Below are 17,565 nucleotides of genomic sequence, written 5' to 3' on the forward strand. Positions count from 1 at the left end.
ATTTGCAGCAAAGGTCGAGGCTCCGAAATATTTTGCTGCCATCTATTGACATTAGCCTTGTACTTTTGCGTAAGCGCCATCTAGCGTTGAGTAGCCAAAAGCTGGTAAAATTGTTAGATGTCGTTGCTATCGGGTTATTAATCAGAAATCTATTAATAGACTCTTTTATCTTGTATCCATTGTAGTAAAAAGACCTTTGATGGAAAAGTGAGTTTTGTATCTAAAAATATAGAGTGTAAAAACGCTATCATATTTTGCTGTTGTAAAGTAACATAGACAAAGAATACACATAGTTTGCTTATCAAGACTTGTGACTGGTAACACTGATTATAGTCTTTAGTTTATGATATATCGCCGCTTGTGACAGTTCGCGAGTGAAAAACTGAAAATTATGAAGTAAAATATTTTCTATAATTATTGTGTTTAAATGACAGCAGGAAAAGAAACCATGGGGTAAGTTTAATTCCACATATTGTATAGCATTAATTTTAATACATTTGTGTCACGGACACGCGTGCGAAATTGAGAAAATCCAGATTCACGGGCACCTTATTATTTTTAGGGAGGGGATGCATTTTGCCAATGCGAAGGGATATTTTAGGTTTTCACCCCGAGAACCGCGAGCTTTTACTTTGAAACGTATTTTTTGGCGGTAAAAACGCATAAATTAACACATAAATACCACCGCTACGTGTAAATTATGCGAGCTAAATGAAATATCGGAGGTGTCGTACACCATTTACGGTTTAACAGGCAATTGCACATCGATTGCATACGATAGAGTGCTTTTACCTCGGCGTTAAGGTCGTACGGTCTTAGCCTATTTATACAGCGAGCATATTTCATAGTTGAATGAACGCTTTAGGGTTTACATTGCGCCCGACTCGTGTAGGTAAATCAGTCGTCGCTGTGGCGAAGTGCCTGATTTACATGAGAATATAATGCTTTTTGTACGAGCAATTTTTCTTACCGTTATCTGTAACGTGTAATTTGTGTTTTCAGCTAAATTTTGAATGAAAAATATCACCATAAAAATTAAATCTGAACCATTTTTCAGTGCTAACATTTTTTCGTACTAACAATTACTTTTTCATTTGTGTTTATTTCATAAAAAAAAATAATTTGGTGTGTTACTAACGATCTTATAACGCGCTATTTCTTCGTAATTTATGTTAAATAATAGTATTTAACTGCAAAATGTCAGCTCAGAATACAATTCATCAATTTGTGGCGGCCAAGTAAGTGAATAATACTTTCCCTGTACACACCATGTTGCAATTGTAAAATTTACTCTACATTGTTCATAGCATGAGAGTTTCCCATAGACTACAAACTGTAATTCCATTCATTTTGTACTTACAAATGTTTGTTATTGTTCTTTTACATTTTTTATGGCCATAACACGTAATTTTATAACTCATAACACCATTGTGATGTTGCTTAACAAGATCTGATAAGAATCTTGTTTCTCATGTGATTGTACGATGATAAGATGGAGTTTATCAGCTGTTATCACAGATTTCATCACACTGCTTCTATTATCACATTGAGAGGAATGCTGGTGTGTTTTATTGTAACTTGTGTCAATATTTTGTTAAATAAATGATTGGAATCATCTTACATTTTGACTCCTATGATGGTCTTCCTCTCATGGTAGTCGCTGCATGCGTACATCTCATCAGCCACCCAACCTCTTAGATTACAGATGTGTATTTTGAATGAATTATTAGTATGAATCCATAATTGAGTCGGTAGCTGATTAAAACTTATTCTATTTGCAATATTTTCAACACTATTCCCAACATTATAAATGAAACTACTACCATATATCATTAACTTCAGAACAAAGAGTAATTGAATGGTTATGTAGTGACGTAATATCCTTTTCAAATTTGATATACTTCTACTAGTTACCTATATTAATTTATTTGACCATACAAGGACAGTCAACAAAAAGACAATGCTTCAACATTAGTACATATTATGTACATAACACCCTTGATAAGATCATAACATAAAGGTATTACTAACAATTATTGTGACAGGATGTTCAGATCTAAATGAAGGTCATAGGCATAATATACTAGGTATTACAATTAATTACTCATGAGTATGACAATATTATGTACAGTTTTTTTTCCTTGAAAATGTAGCTACACTTACAATTTGCCAAAGTATACTTACATGCAGAATAGCATAGACAGTTTAGTATTATAGTCCAACAATATAACAGAAAGCCTTGCATGCAAGTTTTTACTGTTTAAAAGGTAATAGGAAATTCAGAATTTTGAACAACAGTGACTCCACAGACTTTGCAGATGACGGTGGCCTTTTCGATACAGCTAATTTGTTTTGGAAATTGCAAGGAATTATTCATTTTAATCTAGATAAATTGCATACACCTGCTTTCTACTAAGTTATACTGTCAGCCTGTTAAAGAGACTTAACTCTCAATAATATTCTTGTTCTTACCTAAGTTTATCGCTGCCTTAAGGTAGACTAACAGAATGGCCTAACCCATCTTGGCCCGTTATACGCTGAGTTAATGTTTTACTTACGATACAATAACGCCTTTCTCTTGAATCGCTCTTTCTATGGGTGACAACTGAATGCGAAGCCATTCTGTAGATTTTGAGTTTATTGGTAACAGATGGACAGAAGCAGCACTAGGGACTTTGTTTTATAATATGTAGTGAATATGTAGGTTTAATGCATATAGCCAGTTTTGTTAGTATAGGTGCTGTAGGTGACAAGCATCCAGAACAAATATAAGGAGGGTTTCTATTCAATACAAATTATGTACATCCAAGCAAAAACTAACTAAATAGTTGACCGTTTCAAATTTTGAGCCGAATACTCTTTGCAATTAAAGGTCAGGTGCTACATTCCCGTCCAAACTAACGTAAGTACCCTAAAAAGTAGCTAAACAAACCCGTATGGCATATAATTTGAAACATAAACAAAACAAAGTAATGTTTGTTATCAAACAACATTATCTGTGACCTTTATGTAACTATGTTAATTGCCATGTGGTTATCTGTTTCTAATTAGAACACTATCTGTGACTCATACAAACTCATACATGTACAGACACACTCATATACATACATATTTATACACACACATAGAACACAGACATGTGACTGCCTCCGTGGTAGTGTACGAGAATGCCGCGCAGACGTCTCGGGTTCGAATCCTAGGTTGCGCCTAAAAATCTTTTCTGAGTTTTTCTAGCATTAAGATTTTTTCGGATATTCAGCTTCGTACTTGAGCACGTAAAGCCATCAGTCCAGACCTCTCACTGATCCTGTTAGTTTGTTATTAAAATCATCAAAGATCATAGTTTCTTTAAATAATCTTTAACTAATACTGGTAATAACAATGTAATAAGACTTCTAACTTTGTATTTGCCGGAATCCATACTTCCATACTCCATACTTAATATTATAAATGCGAAAGTAACTTTGTCTGTCTGTCTGTCTGCTACTCAATCACGCTTAAACTACTGAACCAATTTGCATGAAATTTTGTATGGAGATATTTTGATATCCGACAAAGGACATAGGCTATATATCATCATGCTACGACCAAAAGAAGCAGAGTAAAAGTAAAAAATGTTACAAAAACGGGGAAAAATTTCACCCATTCTCTCTTATTGGACGCAAGCGAAGTTGCGCGGGCCATCTAGTATTAAATATATCGCTAAACTATTGCCTTACTTATAATTGCAAATAAGTTAAATGTAAACATTTCCCGTAATTTTGCCCACAAAGTTTCTAAGAAAATGAAGGCACTATAATATATTTTGTAGTGGATATTCTATAAACATTATCGACATAAATGTCTGTTTATCTCACCATTGAAAGAAACCAGATAACGTTATGAAAAAGTATTGCAACATTATTCATAAGATAATATTACGTTGTTGAAGATAATTCATGATCTTGCCTTTATCTGAAGTTATTTGCAGGCTGGTGTATTGACTTTATGGTGCGAGCAGAGAATACGACTGTCAGGTTTAGGATTCTACACCTTAGTCGGTAAAAATGTTATTTAGTTTGACTCTTTGTACTTCACTTGAAAGTATGAAACAACTTTATACATCTCTCATTATTGCATTGTTTTTTATGACTGTCTAAAAGTTGCGATTCCCGATGAAAAGTTAAAAAACATTTTAATGTCTTCGTTCGGAATTTGTACAAATGTTATAGCTGTTTGTATAACAAGATTTTTGACCACTGCTCCGTTACAAAATGTAGACGCTGTATGTTTTTTTCGGAATAAAAAGCTACCCTATTGCCAATTTCAATGAACATTAGTTTGACTAGTTTAGCAAGTTATTTCAAAGGCCTTTCGGGCTTGAACAACTTAGACACTAGGTTGACCACAAACTATACGACAAAAAAACTAGTTTAACTGAGTTTGTTCCTTATTTATGCTCCCAACATTAGTACATAGACTTCACAAAGAAACGCTTCATTTATATCCAAATCTATAACACTTTTAAGTTAACTGTAGAATGTTAAGACGATTCGCATACAAAAAGAAGTAAGTACATCCAAAGGCCACACCTGCGTCTGGTAGCACGTGAAACCTCATTTACTTATTTGTACAAAGTATTCGCGAGACTTTAACAGATGTTTAGCTGTATGTAACACTTACTGTATATAGGTGTTTGTAGACCGAGAGTCCGTGAACGTCAAACCTTCGTCTTTCTGTATCATCAATTCATTTATCTAATATTTGTTAAACGGGAAGGCGATAAATTTAATTTCTACTTCACGAATTTTCAGGAGGTTTTCCTTCATATACATCTTGAGGATGATTTCAATTTATAATTTTTAAACCTGGTTAACCTGGTGTAATTCGCATGAAGCCGCGGTACACCGTGGGAAAGGCTGATAGTTATTTTATAAAGGCTAAAAGTTTGGCGGTGCCGGTTATCAATAGAAGCAACAATGATGATTATAATGATTGGGTCATCGTGGCCTTGGCAGCTATCCTTTCATGACTGTCTACCTGTTTTGGGAATGATGCCAAAACATGGAGATGTCCCGACAATGTCCAGCTTCTATAAATTTAAGGTACGCTAGAGGAGACGAGCACGAGTGAGCACATTTCTTTTAACGCGCTTGTTCCAGGCTTTTAAGTTCACCACTAATTTGTGCTCGGGTCGCGTGTGGTCGATGAACGAACGAAAGAACGATGGTCTGACGTTCACGGTCTCTCAGTCTATTACCTATATGTGTTTGTTCCGTGACTGGGTTATAATATACGGTGGTTATAGACAGTTACACTTGTCGGTGAATGAAATTAGCGCATGTTTTTGCCTATAAATTTGTAGATGGATGAGTACTTATTCTAGGCTACGAACGTAGGCAAGAACGATTAAACCAGCGAATTGTAGCCAATGGTATGGTTTTGTTTTATAGAAGAGATAGGTCTATAAACGACGGTGACGGTTAGTTCAAAACTTTGGTGTTTGACTTCCTCGGTAGTGTATCCGACTGCTGACCACGAGTCCCAGGTTCTACTCCCGGGTTGGAGGTAGCGCTATTGGTCTTTTCTAATTGATATTAGATTATATTCTCAATAGCAGTCCGGAGTTTGGTAACGTGTCCTGCGTATGGCGATAAACTCGTCCTCTATTACATGGCTCTAACATGGGTGTATTTCATACACCTCTGCCTTCGGGTATAACAGGCGTGATATTATGAATGTATGTACGTACATAAGTTGGTGTTTGTATAGGAACACTGTTCTCTCACTTCGTAACCCGGTAAGACGGATTTCTGACTAGTGAGAGGTCAGGCGCCGACAGCTTTACGTGCACTACAAGCTTGGATTTCTACGACTCCACCTTCCATACCTAATAGCAATAATAAGGATATTTTTTTGGTAGAAAACATGGTTTGTTCTCATATTATTACATTCGCAAAATATTATACTCGCATAATATTATATTCTCGAATTATTATATTCTCAAAATATTAGAAGTACAATCAAACACAGTTATAAATAGAAATGAATTTATTTAAATCAAAATCTCTGTATTCTAATACCTAGGCACCATGGAGACACATTCGAACGTAATACAATATTAAAATAAAAATTAATTGCAGTGTCATACAGCATTGCAAAATTATTTGCATTTATCATTAATTAAATATAATTTGTTTACAAGCACGACGATTGGTATATAATTTAATGGGAGCTTATTCAATGCCGACAACATGGTTAAGCATTCTATAGATTGAATTTTGTTAGATAAACAGTCTGTGATAATGCAATTATTTTTTCTATCATTTTCAATGTATTTTAAAGATCTTTTTTTATCAGGGCAGTGGCAAGCACTAGCATGTTATGATGTCTAATATTTATTATTGTTTCCCTCAAGTTAAAAACATTTATCGCTGTGATTGTATTTTGTGTAATATTTTGAGAATATAATAATTCGAGAATATTATATTATGCGAGTATAATATTTTGCGAATGTAATAATATGAGAACAAACCGAACCTGGAGCCTTGAAGGGAATTGAATCTTGCTTGAGGCAGTATCTGAATGCCTTATTCTGATGTGAATTTTACGCCTTCGTCGGTCTTCGTACTTCGAAAAACACGTTATAATCATTTTAACTGCACGTTTGGCGCAGTGGTTTAAGTGGTCACCTCACCGCAATAACTGTAGCGCCGCGTGTGGCGGGTTCGAATCCCACCCGGGACAAATATTTGTGTGATGAGCACGAGTATTTGTTCTGTCAGTTTGAAATAAAAAAATGGTTCGGTCTTTTACCATTGAGAGTTGGTAAATCTTAGGTTTTACCGGAATATCTTAGGATTTACCACAGTGCGGGCTTTTACAGTAACATATGGAAGTATGTATTTAGAAGTATATAAGTATGTTTATCAGTTGTCTGGTTACAAGCTCTGCTTAGTTTGGAATCAGATGACCGTGTGTGAGTTCTCCAAACATAAATAAAAAATATTTTCTACATATCTATCATCACGACAGTAATCGTAAAATCCACCTGCAGATCGTCTCTCCTCAAATAACCCTAACTCTCTTATCACACAAGATTATAACGTTTATATCCAACATTTTACCTGTTATCATGTTTTACACAACCCCCATTGCAGAGATTACAGAATCCCGTTTTAAAAATTACTTAACAAAATGAAGTCGGTGTGAGCGAGCCGAGTTTATAGTATCGTTAAAATCCTCGCTCCCTTCATATTACATGGGCGTTTCAAACAATATTTGGGTGTGTTAAGGTCAGTACAAATTGGAGCCTTTTGCAAGTTTCTAGCTCGAGGATTTCAAGCGAAATCTTAACACTGTTCGTTATGTTCTAGCAGAGTAAATTTTTCTTCGTTGTGTTACGAATGAAAACAGACTGTACGTTTTATTTGCTCGTTATCTGATAGAATATAGTTTCTATATATTTCTATAGAATTATACATAGATCAGATGTATATTTTTCTCTGTTGTCTTTTGAGTGACGATAAATTCAAATTACTGGAGCCTGTTTAAAGTAGGCTAAGGAGATTTCGAACATTGTAGATTCGCTTTTCACAAGGCTATACTAAATATTGTTCCATGTGAACTAAATATTGTACCTATTGTCTAGTTTACAATCATTCTGACGGCATAAGTTATCAATTGCTATGATTATGAAATTGAAATACATATGTTAGTCCAGCGATATTTTAACTATCTAGAAATATGCTTTCGAAAAAGAACAGCATCCAAATCGGTTTCTTCCTACTTGTCATTTATTCCCAGTTGTCACCCCGGGGGACAGTGTTAGAGGGGGCAACTGGGAATATACCCATCGTCTAGGTGCTGTACTGTCACATCTAGGGGTCAAATTTCATCCCCCTTTTTCGTCGAGTATTCAAAACAGTCTACGCTAATGTGTACACAGCTCAACTCCGTCACAATGTAAGACGTGTATTGTACAGAAAATAGGGCGTGCACAGAATAACGTGAATATCCTAATTTGTGCCGAAACGTAGAGGAGTTTTGTGTAGTTCTGGATTCGTAGGTGTTATGAAGAGCTCTTATTAACATATGTAGTGTTACTGCGAGCAAAACTACGGATTACGGGATTGTACTTACTTGTACTTTTTGAAAAGGGCAAGTAAATATGAAAAGGGTTATTTTTAGCGTTTGTTTAGAAGAGATTTATTGTTTGTTTCTTTATTTAGGTTGTGTGTGATGTAAAAGGGTTTACGGCTTCAATAAAGTATTTTATAAAATATCTTGAAAACGCCTGAAGCGAGAATTTTTTGGTAAAATCATTTTTAGAGGGATTTCTAGACTTAATAGTGTCTGATCTCTAACTTATGGTCTCCTTAATATACCGTTTTAAATACATATATAATATTACATTTATTATACGTCGAGGTATAAGCAGAAGTATAATACACCCATGTTTCGCCATGAACAATGTTAGTTACATGTAACACGGTCGAGCCTTTTCACATTTACCGTTTTCTTGTATTCATAAACCATACAATTTCATCAACTGCGCAGTACAAAACAAACGAAATGAAATAACTCATTGAAATACGAGTACTATAATCAATTTTCAAACCGAACTCGAAACCTCAACAAAGCGAAGCGCCTGTCAAAATGTTTACAGCAATATTCTCTTCTATGCATTATTGCTATGTATTATTGCACAGGCGCTTATTAAATCATGAATATTGTAAATGCGAAAGCTTGTTTGTTTGTTACTCTTTCACAAAAAGACTCTATTTCTCTCTCTCTCTCTTTCTTCCATGCTATGAATCTCATATAGTAGTGGGGTCACCCTTCTGATCTTTCTCCTTCACTTCGCTCTGTGCTGGACATCGTCTTCGGAAACCTCACTCTCACTCATATCTTGAACGGATAAATGGATTTTAATGTAATTTGGTCCACTGATAGTTTATTATCTAGGTAAACATAGGATACTTTTTACCCCGGAAAATCTCTTTTATGCGGGCGAAGTAGCGGTCCGAAGTTAGACATGAATATTTTTCCAGACTGTTTCTTGAAACTCGATTCTGTAACATTTTAGTATCGATTCCTATTCCAGGAAAACAATTACTTTCTTTATAGAAGTTAGTGACCTGCCTTTTCTTGTATTTAAATAATTTGTGTTACCTTTTAAACGGTTGTGGACCTTTTTCTTTGAAACGATTTGCTGATTTTGTTACGAGGTTGTTCGGGAATCAAATAATAGGTAGACTTTAATTTTAAGCTTTACATTGGAATAACTGATTTGAGGATTAACTTTTTTCTTTTAGCTTTACTATGTGCGTCTTCTTCTTATCGTATGGTTAGTGGTCAACCTAGTGTCAAAGTTGTACAAGCCGGCCGAAAGCCTTTGACATGGCTTTACGACTGTTATCTTAATTGACGACAACCGGGACCGACTTTTTACGTATCCTAGCACGGAGACGCCCAGTTCAAATACCACTATGCGATCACCAAAATCTTACGGGGCAATTAGCTTTGAGTATGCCGGCTCTGAATATGCTTAGGGCTCTTGACTACACGGTCATGGTCAAATGAAATGTAGCTCACCATGGCACGTTTCTTTCTGATATCCCGTAGCCTATGAAACGTATTTTTAAATAAGTATTTTCTACGTAACATAAAATGTAGGTACTATTCTATTACCATGCTTCTTCTAGTGTTTTTCGAACTAATGACTATCAAGCTTGTGATCATTCTAAGCTTGTTCTTTGTCAAATTACAATCGTGGCTTATAAATTACTAGCTGACCCGCGCAACTTCGCTTGCATCACATAAGAGAATTGGTAAAAAAAAATCCCGTTTTTGTAACATTTTGTACAGGTATTCTGCTCCTATTAGTCGTAGCGTGATGATATATAGCCTATAGCCTTCCTCGATAAATGGGCTATCTAACAGTGAAAAAAAATTCGAATCGGACCCGTAGTTCCTGAGATTAGCGCGTTCAAACAAACAAACAAACTCTTCAGCTTTATAATATTAGTATAGATTAGTATAGATTTTCTCTCCCAAAAAATTGCCGTTACATTCATTTTAGATTTCGCAACACGGTCCAAATCGTTGGTCGGTCAATACATTCAGTTAGTTGAGTTTATTTATCGCAAATCACTTTTATTACGTCTGTCTCGTTTCCGGGGTGGAGGCGACTGTCAGAGGGCCTTCCTGAGGGTGCGGGAGTTTCGGGGGAAACTTAGTTTATTTGGTTTTAGGTTCGTTATAGACGTTTACTATGTATATTGGCTATGGCCCATGTAGATCTGTGAGAAAAGTATGTTTTGCCGCAGAATATAATCTATCGCCTAGCTAAATTTCATCTCAAGTATACACTAATTTACTACACAGTTTTATTAAGAAACTAGCTGACTCACAGGACACTGCGCGGGTTAAATTTGAGTAAAATAAGAAGAGATTTCCAGGTTTTAAATACATTTCAGATTTTCAGCTATCGTTATGCTAAATTTCATCAAAAATCAGATCGGCGATTTAGCGTTGAAAGCTTAACGAACGTAGATATTTCGTATTTGTATATGTATTTTACAGCATTTATCTACTTTATGATAAAATAATTACTCAACTGAAATTACTTTTCAAACTAGCAGTTACAAAACCCAATTCGGGTCTAATCTGTTTTGTTTGTCTAAAAAATCAGTATTATAATCCAAAGCTTAAAATATTGTTAGTAAATACTACTTGTAGAACAATATGTTTGCTTAGGTCAGCCTTAAAGGGGCTAGAACAACATTGTATGCGAGTAATCCTTTGAGGGGATACAGGACTGAAACTATAGTGTAACAGCTTAGTAGAGAACGTTGTGTGAAAGGTTCGTGGCTGGCGGAGGGATACAAAATTCAGAATTTGAAACAAGTCTTCTTCTTATCGTATGGTTAGTAGTCAACCTAATGTCAAAGTTGTTCAAGCCGCCCGAAGGCCTTTGACATGGCTTAACGGGTGTTGTCTTAATTGACAACAACCGGAACCGACTTTTTACGTGCCCTCCGAAGCACGGAGACGCCCAGTTCAAATACTACTATGCGGTTACCCATCTATGGAATGACCGCACTGAGGTTTGTTTAAGCCATAGATCGTTTACCGACCGGTGAGCGCGACTGGTTGAAGGTTCACGTGGTCACCACGCCGCAATAACCGTAGCTCCGCGTGTGACGGTTTCGAATATTTGTGTGATGAGCACGAGTGTCTGTTCTGAGCCTGGTTGTTAGTGTATCTATATAAGTATGTATTTGGAAGTTTATAAGTACGTTTATCAGTTATTTTCTTATCATGTACAGGCTCTGCTTAGTTTGGAATCAAATGACCATGTGTGAGTTGTTAAAGAAAATATTTCGTGCTTGCTCTTTACTAAGTTGTCAAACTATATGTATCGTATAGAGGATTATTATTTGATCTCAAAGTAAAGTTGGCGACCGGATGCCCTGTGTGGTAAATAATAAATGTGCTTGTATGATCGAGTATTAGGGTCGAGTTATAAATTGATTTGGTGGGATATTTATCTGGTTTGAACATTGAATTTGTTTTAAAATCCTTCTTTTGTTGGTGGTGTTATTAAGTCCATCTTATTTCGTATTGTCATAATGTGTTATCTCCTCAAAACACTTCTTGAAACCAATTTACTCTCTTTTAAACTAGTTTTAAAAACGGTTAGGTAATTAAATTACTATGTCTTCTTCATAACTTAGGACTGGTGCCTTCATTATTGTGAATCTGAATTTGGGTCATGTGTCTTTACATAACGCTTAACTTAAATAGTACACAATGTACATGTGCTAGATATAGCAAATTTTACTTGCATCAAAGACGCTGAGCAATAATATTATACGATATTTAGGTATTAGACATAGCAAATTTTACTTTTATCATACTGACAAACACAAGTCGCTATGTGTGTTTCATAGAGCAGCGTTTTCAGCATGTCAACCTAGTATCAAAGTTGTTCAAGCCGCCCGAAGGCCTTCGACGTGACTGTTGTCTTAATTGAAATTAACCGGAACCGAATTTTTACGTACCCTCCGAAGCAAGGAGACGCCAAGTTCAAATACCATTATGCGGTCACCCATCTATGGAATGACCGCGCCACGGGTTGCTTAACCCCTTAGATCGGTGAGTTCAACTGGCTGTTGGCGTCTTCACTAAAAACATACAAACGCTAAAACTCCTTTTTCGATTTTACATTTCGTCATCCTTTATTTAAACTCCCAAGTTGGATTCAACAATCAGTCTTAGTTTAGCACTTGCACGTCTGGGGAGTGGTCGTTTATCAATGCGACGAATCGTATGGTAGACCAGATTGATAGATTTATGGGGATACCGACCTTGGGAAGGTCTCTGTTATGATCGTGTACCTGACGACATTCGTGGTCTGCTTGGGATGTAAATTTTTGATTTTAATGTCCTTTGGAACATTATAAGTATGTGTAAGAGGTTACCGAAATAGGTTAGCTTTTTCTGAGATTGCATACTTCAAAATATCTTTGATATTTCAGCGATTTTGCGATCTTTCTACACTTAAAACTATTGCATATTAATGTGTAATAGAATACATATTACCTTTAAAAAAAATACACACGTAAAAATGTGAGAATTATACACAATTAACTTATGAAAATTCCACAAAAACACCCAAGAATTATAAATCCATCTCTTCACATTTGGAAAAAACTCCAATGCTGGCAAAACTCCATTTGAAACGTTGGAATGTTACTAGTTTAAAAATCTTCCATACTACCTTTCCCGTAGTCAATTTTATGCGAACAGCGATTCAGATTGACAGCTTTATGTGTATACCGACCTTGACAAGGTCCCCATGTTATATGGGTGTGAACTGTACGGGGATCTGGCGTATGGGTGTGTCGGTACTTTGCTAATTTGATAGTCAACTCACGGTGACTTTTGGTCACATTACTGACCTTCTGCGTAGCTGATAGTTTGGTTTTTTATTTAAGTAGCTCGTGGCTTAGTTAACAATAGCCGCGGATCGATCTCAGAGGTCAAGCTACGCTTGCTGAGGTTGTTTTGTGGATGGGTGACCATTTTATACGTGTCGAGTTCCCACGTCTTTCGGAAGGCACGATAAATTGTTGGTCCCGGTTGTCGTTTTCGAAGATCTTTTACAGTCGTTAACAGTTGTCAGAAGCTTGACAGTCTGACATCCAGTCTTACTGCAGGGTATCGTATTATTACCCAGGTAACTGGGTTGTGGAGGTCTGATAGGCAGTCGCTCCATGTAAAATACTGGTATCCAGCTGCATCCTGTGAGACTGGAAGCCGACTCCAACATAGTTGGAAGTAACGCTAGGCTGATATAGTCTTCACCATCGAAAGATCTTCAAATACCTACAATTTAACACCAGGTCACCCTTTAGCTTTCCATTAGCAGTTACCACAAGCAACAATACGGGAACGTGTTTGTGAACTGTCGAACTAGCGCGCTCCTTTCATTGTGAAGGGTGCGGAATGCCGGTGACATGTCTCGCACTACAATTTAAACGTTACCGGGTAGGTGGAGGTTTTTTGAACGTGTTTCTGAAGCTAAAGAAGATATGTTTGGTTGAAGCTATTTTTTCTATTATTGTTATAGTGTAAACTAGCTTTTGCCCGCGACTTCGTCCGCGTAATGTGTGTCTTAGGACAGAATTTTCATATATGGTGTGATCCCCTATTTTATCTCCTTGGGGGAAGAATTGATCAAAATCCTTTCTCTGCCGTGTAGTTAGTTCTCCATGAACTCAAAAATTACTCAACCGATAATCATGCGATTGTGACTGATAGGAAGTGATTCGTGATTAGAGTTTCATGTAAAGTTTATTGTGGTTTTGTGAAAATTGGCTTATAACAAATATGTTTCGAAGAGTAGTTAAAGTAGTTTAGGTCTAGTCTGAGTAGGATCGCAGGGAGCCGGTGGATACAGGCCGCATAAAATCGGTCACTGGAAATCTATGGGGGAGGTCTATTTTCAGTAGTCGACGTTCCATGGCTGAGATGATGATGATGATGGTTATATTTGCGTAGAAATTCTTAAAAAACATCCTTGTTATTTCCGTAACATGTCCGGTATAAGTCAGGCATTGCTTCTTATTACATGCGACCATGGTATTTCGAACATTATATCATAATACCTTACCCACTCGAATACGAGTTTGCAGTTACAAAGTCGTTCGTCGGGGTTCGATTGTCACACAGAGTAAAACTTTCGACTCACAAACATACGCCTAGTTGTTACTGACCTATTTCAGAGTGACATGACTGTTGTAGAGTTTCCTGCTACGAATAAATTGTACGTATTGTGTTTTAGATTGAAAATTTATGTTACAGTGTGAGTTTTGCACTGTGTCACTAACCGGTTTCTGAGCACATTTAACGGTAGTTTATCTATTCAATAGCGTTTTTTTATACGAGTTTAAACGCTACTGAATAGATAAACTACCGCTAAATGTACCTAAGAAACCGGGAGTAAGTCACTATTTTGACAAAGCATATTTTATTTGAAGTTTACTCATTCTCGCTGCTTTGACTCATTTCGTTTTTGAATTAAATACCCTTTTTTTTCTACGAAATATCCTGCCAAATGTTATACAATAAATTCCAAAGACCAGGTGCGTGTCCTTGATGATGATGACAAGATGTACGAACATGAACAAAGCAAAAGAAGTCCCCTAAGATCGTAATAAGTAGTGGTCTTTGTTCTCTGCCTAACCCCATAGAAAAACCGAGGTTGTACAATATGTAGGGTATAGTAGAGATTCAAAATGTCAAGGTGATTCTCGTATGTCAAATGCAAATAACATCGTACACGTGTCTCGAAGCCGGTTCAGATCGACTGATTGGTTCGAGTAATCCGCAACAAGGTAGGTAATCTCCCTGGGGACAGATTACGTGATGAATTGGGCCTGCCACGTGCTAATTGACAAACATACCGCATGTATCAAGTTTACGTAGAACTTAGGTAACGTATAATTGTGTTGAACGTAATAATATGGTCCTATTTCCTGGAATAGAGGGTGTAATTGTGTTCCAGGTTTCGTGTTAGGTTTCAGTTCGAGGATTTCAGGTTTCATGTTGTAAATTGTTTGTTTAGTTTATAGTTGCAAATGTTGGACTTTGAGGGTGGAATGGGGAGGCAAAGATTTAAAGAATTTTTAAACATTGCGTTTCCTATAAAGAGTGTTAAAAATTAATTTGCATTCTTTTGTAAGTTGAGAGTCAGTCAACATCTATTTTGTCATATTTGAGCGTGAAGGTTAATAGTAGAAAAAAACTAACAATTCAATTAGTCTTTTGTTAGAAAAAATTGAGTAAAAACAAACTTGTAAAATAATTCGTTTACGTTTTTGTGATTCACACGAAAAACTGTTTATCGTTTTTATCAATAATTTGTGTTTAATCTGCACCTGTTTTGTACCACTCTTGTATTAAATCTTAACCTTCGTACTTACATCCGTGCTTTATTTGAAAACCACATCAATGGTACACCTATTTACCAAAAAGCCAACATAATCCAACGCGAAACTCCATAAACTTTTCCGATTACTCCCAAATCTCACTTAGTATTAAACTGTTCACGACTTGGACACTCCCTCCCTCTATCTTATCAAACGTAATGTTATAATCTTTACCAGATACCATCGATTTATCACCTACACAACTTATTTTATGAATTTCGACGCTATATATAGTCAAATAAAGTCCAAAATACCGTTGTCCCCTTTTGAAATGTGGCTGCAGTTCAACCGTTCTGCTCAGTACTGTTATTCTCTTACGTGGAGTGTTCAAAATGGATTCATTTGATGGTTTTATCGTTGAAACTGTGTTTGAGATGGATATTATGGATATACCTGATGTTGTTATCGAAGAAAAGTGAGTTTTTGACACGTTTTTGTCTTTATTGAGGGAGTTTATCTTTGGTGTGAAGTTTTGAAGTATATTTCGTTACCTGTTGTAATGATTTGGCAATTTTCACACGATACAGTTAGCATATGAGTAACTTTTAGTTAATAAGTAGTCAGTGGATTACGAAATACCATTTTTTTACCCTATATTACTTAGTTTTTAGTCATTCCTATGTGTATAATGACTTCAATTTGTTTGACGTTTACAATATTCAATTCTTCCAATACAGCTGTTTTTTTCGATTTGTGTTATGATGAGTCACCGTAAATGTATAATTTTTACTTGACCATGTATGTTTTTCCCACGAGTTATACAAATAACAAATGTAATGTCATTTAGGTACTTTTAAAACCATCTTACTGCCGCCAAACTAACTTGACCAATGACCATTATACCCTCATTTTTTGCAAACAAAATCCCATGGGACTATCATTAACACGGCAAGTTCCATATGACAAAACAATATCAAACTCAGTCAATAGCACGTTGAACAATAATCTCGATACTCGTTGCACAGGCATGTTTCACCCCCCACCCCCCACCCCTACGCGTGGAATCCTTTTGTATACGGCAATCTGGTGACGTATGCCTTTGTTTGTGTAGTTCGCACTGTACCCTAGTAATATGTTGAAGAGAATATAGTTTTTGATGATCTTGTTATGACTACATTTAATTAAGTGGTTAATGTTTCATGCAATGTGTCAGAGAAGTCAAGTGCACATTGCACCTGATGGTGCTATGTTTGCCTAAGTGATTAGATACTCACTTTGGTAAATTCGCAAACCTCAAAATCCTCAAGCATTCTTGAATTCTCAAACATCCCATTGTTAATTCTTACGTAGATCATAAGCGATCTGTTAAAGTAACAGTAACTGACAAAATTAAACGATTAAGGGATTGTGGGTTTTTATTTAAATTACATACATTTACTACTGCTCTGAATCCGTTTAGGAGCATAAAGTCAAAAGCGCGAAATGACAAATGATCGCAAATGGTCAAAAGCGCAGAATGTCAAAGGCGCAGAATGTCAAAGGCGCAGAATGTCAAAAGCGCAGAATGTCAAAAGCGCAGAATGTCAAAGGCGCAGAATGTCAAAAGCGTACATAGTCAAAAGCGCGTAATGTCAAAGGCGCACAATGTCAAAAATCATGGGGAGTCAGACTCGCGTTACTTTATGGGCCATGAAATAAAAACATATATTCAAATCAACAAAAAAATATTTATTTTTAATCTAAACGAAATATACACAAATTTTTATTATGCATTAGTGAGACAAACGAGATTAATATGTTATATATGAAAATAGTGGTTAATATAGGTAATTAACTACTTTCCCTTATTCAAAGATACCAAACTATAGGTATGTTTAAATAAATTATGTTAATTGTACTCGTAATTAATAATTGCTGACTTTTCCTCATTACTATCTCATCTTCAATATTTTCCTGGTATTTCATAATATTAGCATAATAAAATACATCGTTTTGATAGAATGGAACGTAATCTGTTATTTCATTATAAATTATACTATTAGAGGGTAGTTTCAAAAAAGTTTGTGACTTGTCAAATGAGACAAGTTTTTTGTTTAGGAGGTGTGTTGTATTACGTGAGAAAGTATAAAGATTACAGTTATATATT

At 35.9% G+C, this 17,565-nt stretch overlaps 1 protein-coding gene across 4 annotated transcripts in view; it reads left to right on the forward strand.

The window, feature by feature from the left end:
- The first annotated feature begins 334 nt into the window (after nt 1–334).
- The window catches only part of homer (protein), an 83,896-nt gene continuing 66,665 nt past the window's right edge, over nt 335–17,565 (forward strand). For all 4 annotated transcript variants that reach the window (XM_076130182.1, XM_076130183.1, XM_076130184.1 and 1 more), the window contains exon 1: nt 335–453. In XM_076130182.1, the coding sequence (XP_075986297.1) occupies nt 428–453 (26 nt within the window). In that variant the 5' untranslated portion in view covers nt 335–427. The remainder of the gene's footprint in view (nt 454–17,565) is intronic.

The sequence above is a fragment of the Anticarsia gemmatalis genome, chromosome 23 (genome assembly GCF_050436995.1).
Source record: "Anticarsia gemmatalis isolate Benzon Research Colony breed Stoneville strain chromosome 23, ilAntGemm2 primary, whole genome shotgun sequence".
In the NCBI taxonomy this organism is placed as follows: domain Eukaryota; kingdom Metazoa; phylum Arthropoda; class Insecta; order Lepidoptera; family Erebidae; genus Anticarsia; species Anticarsia gemmatalis.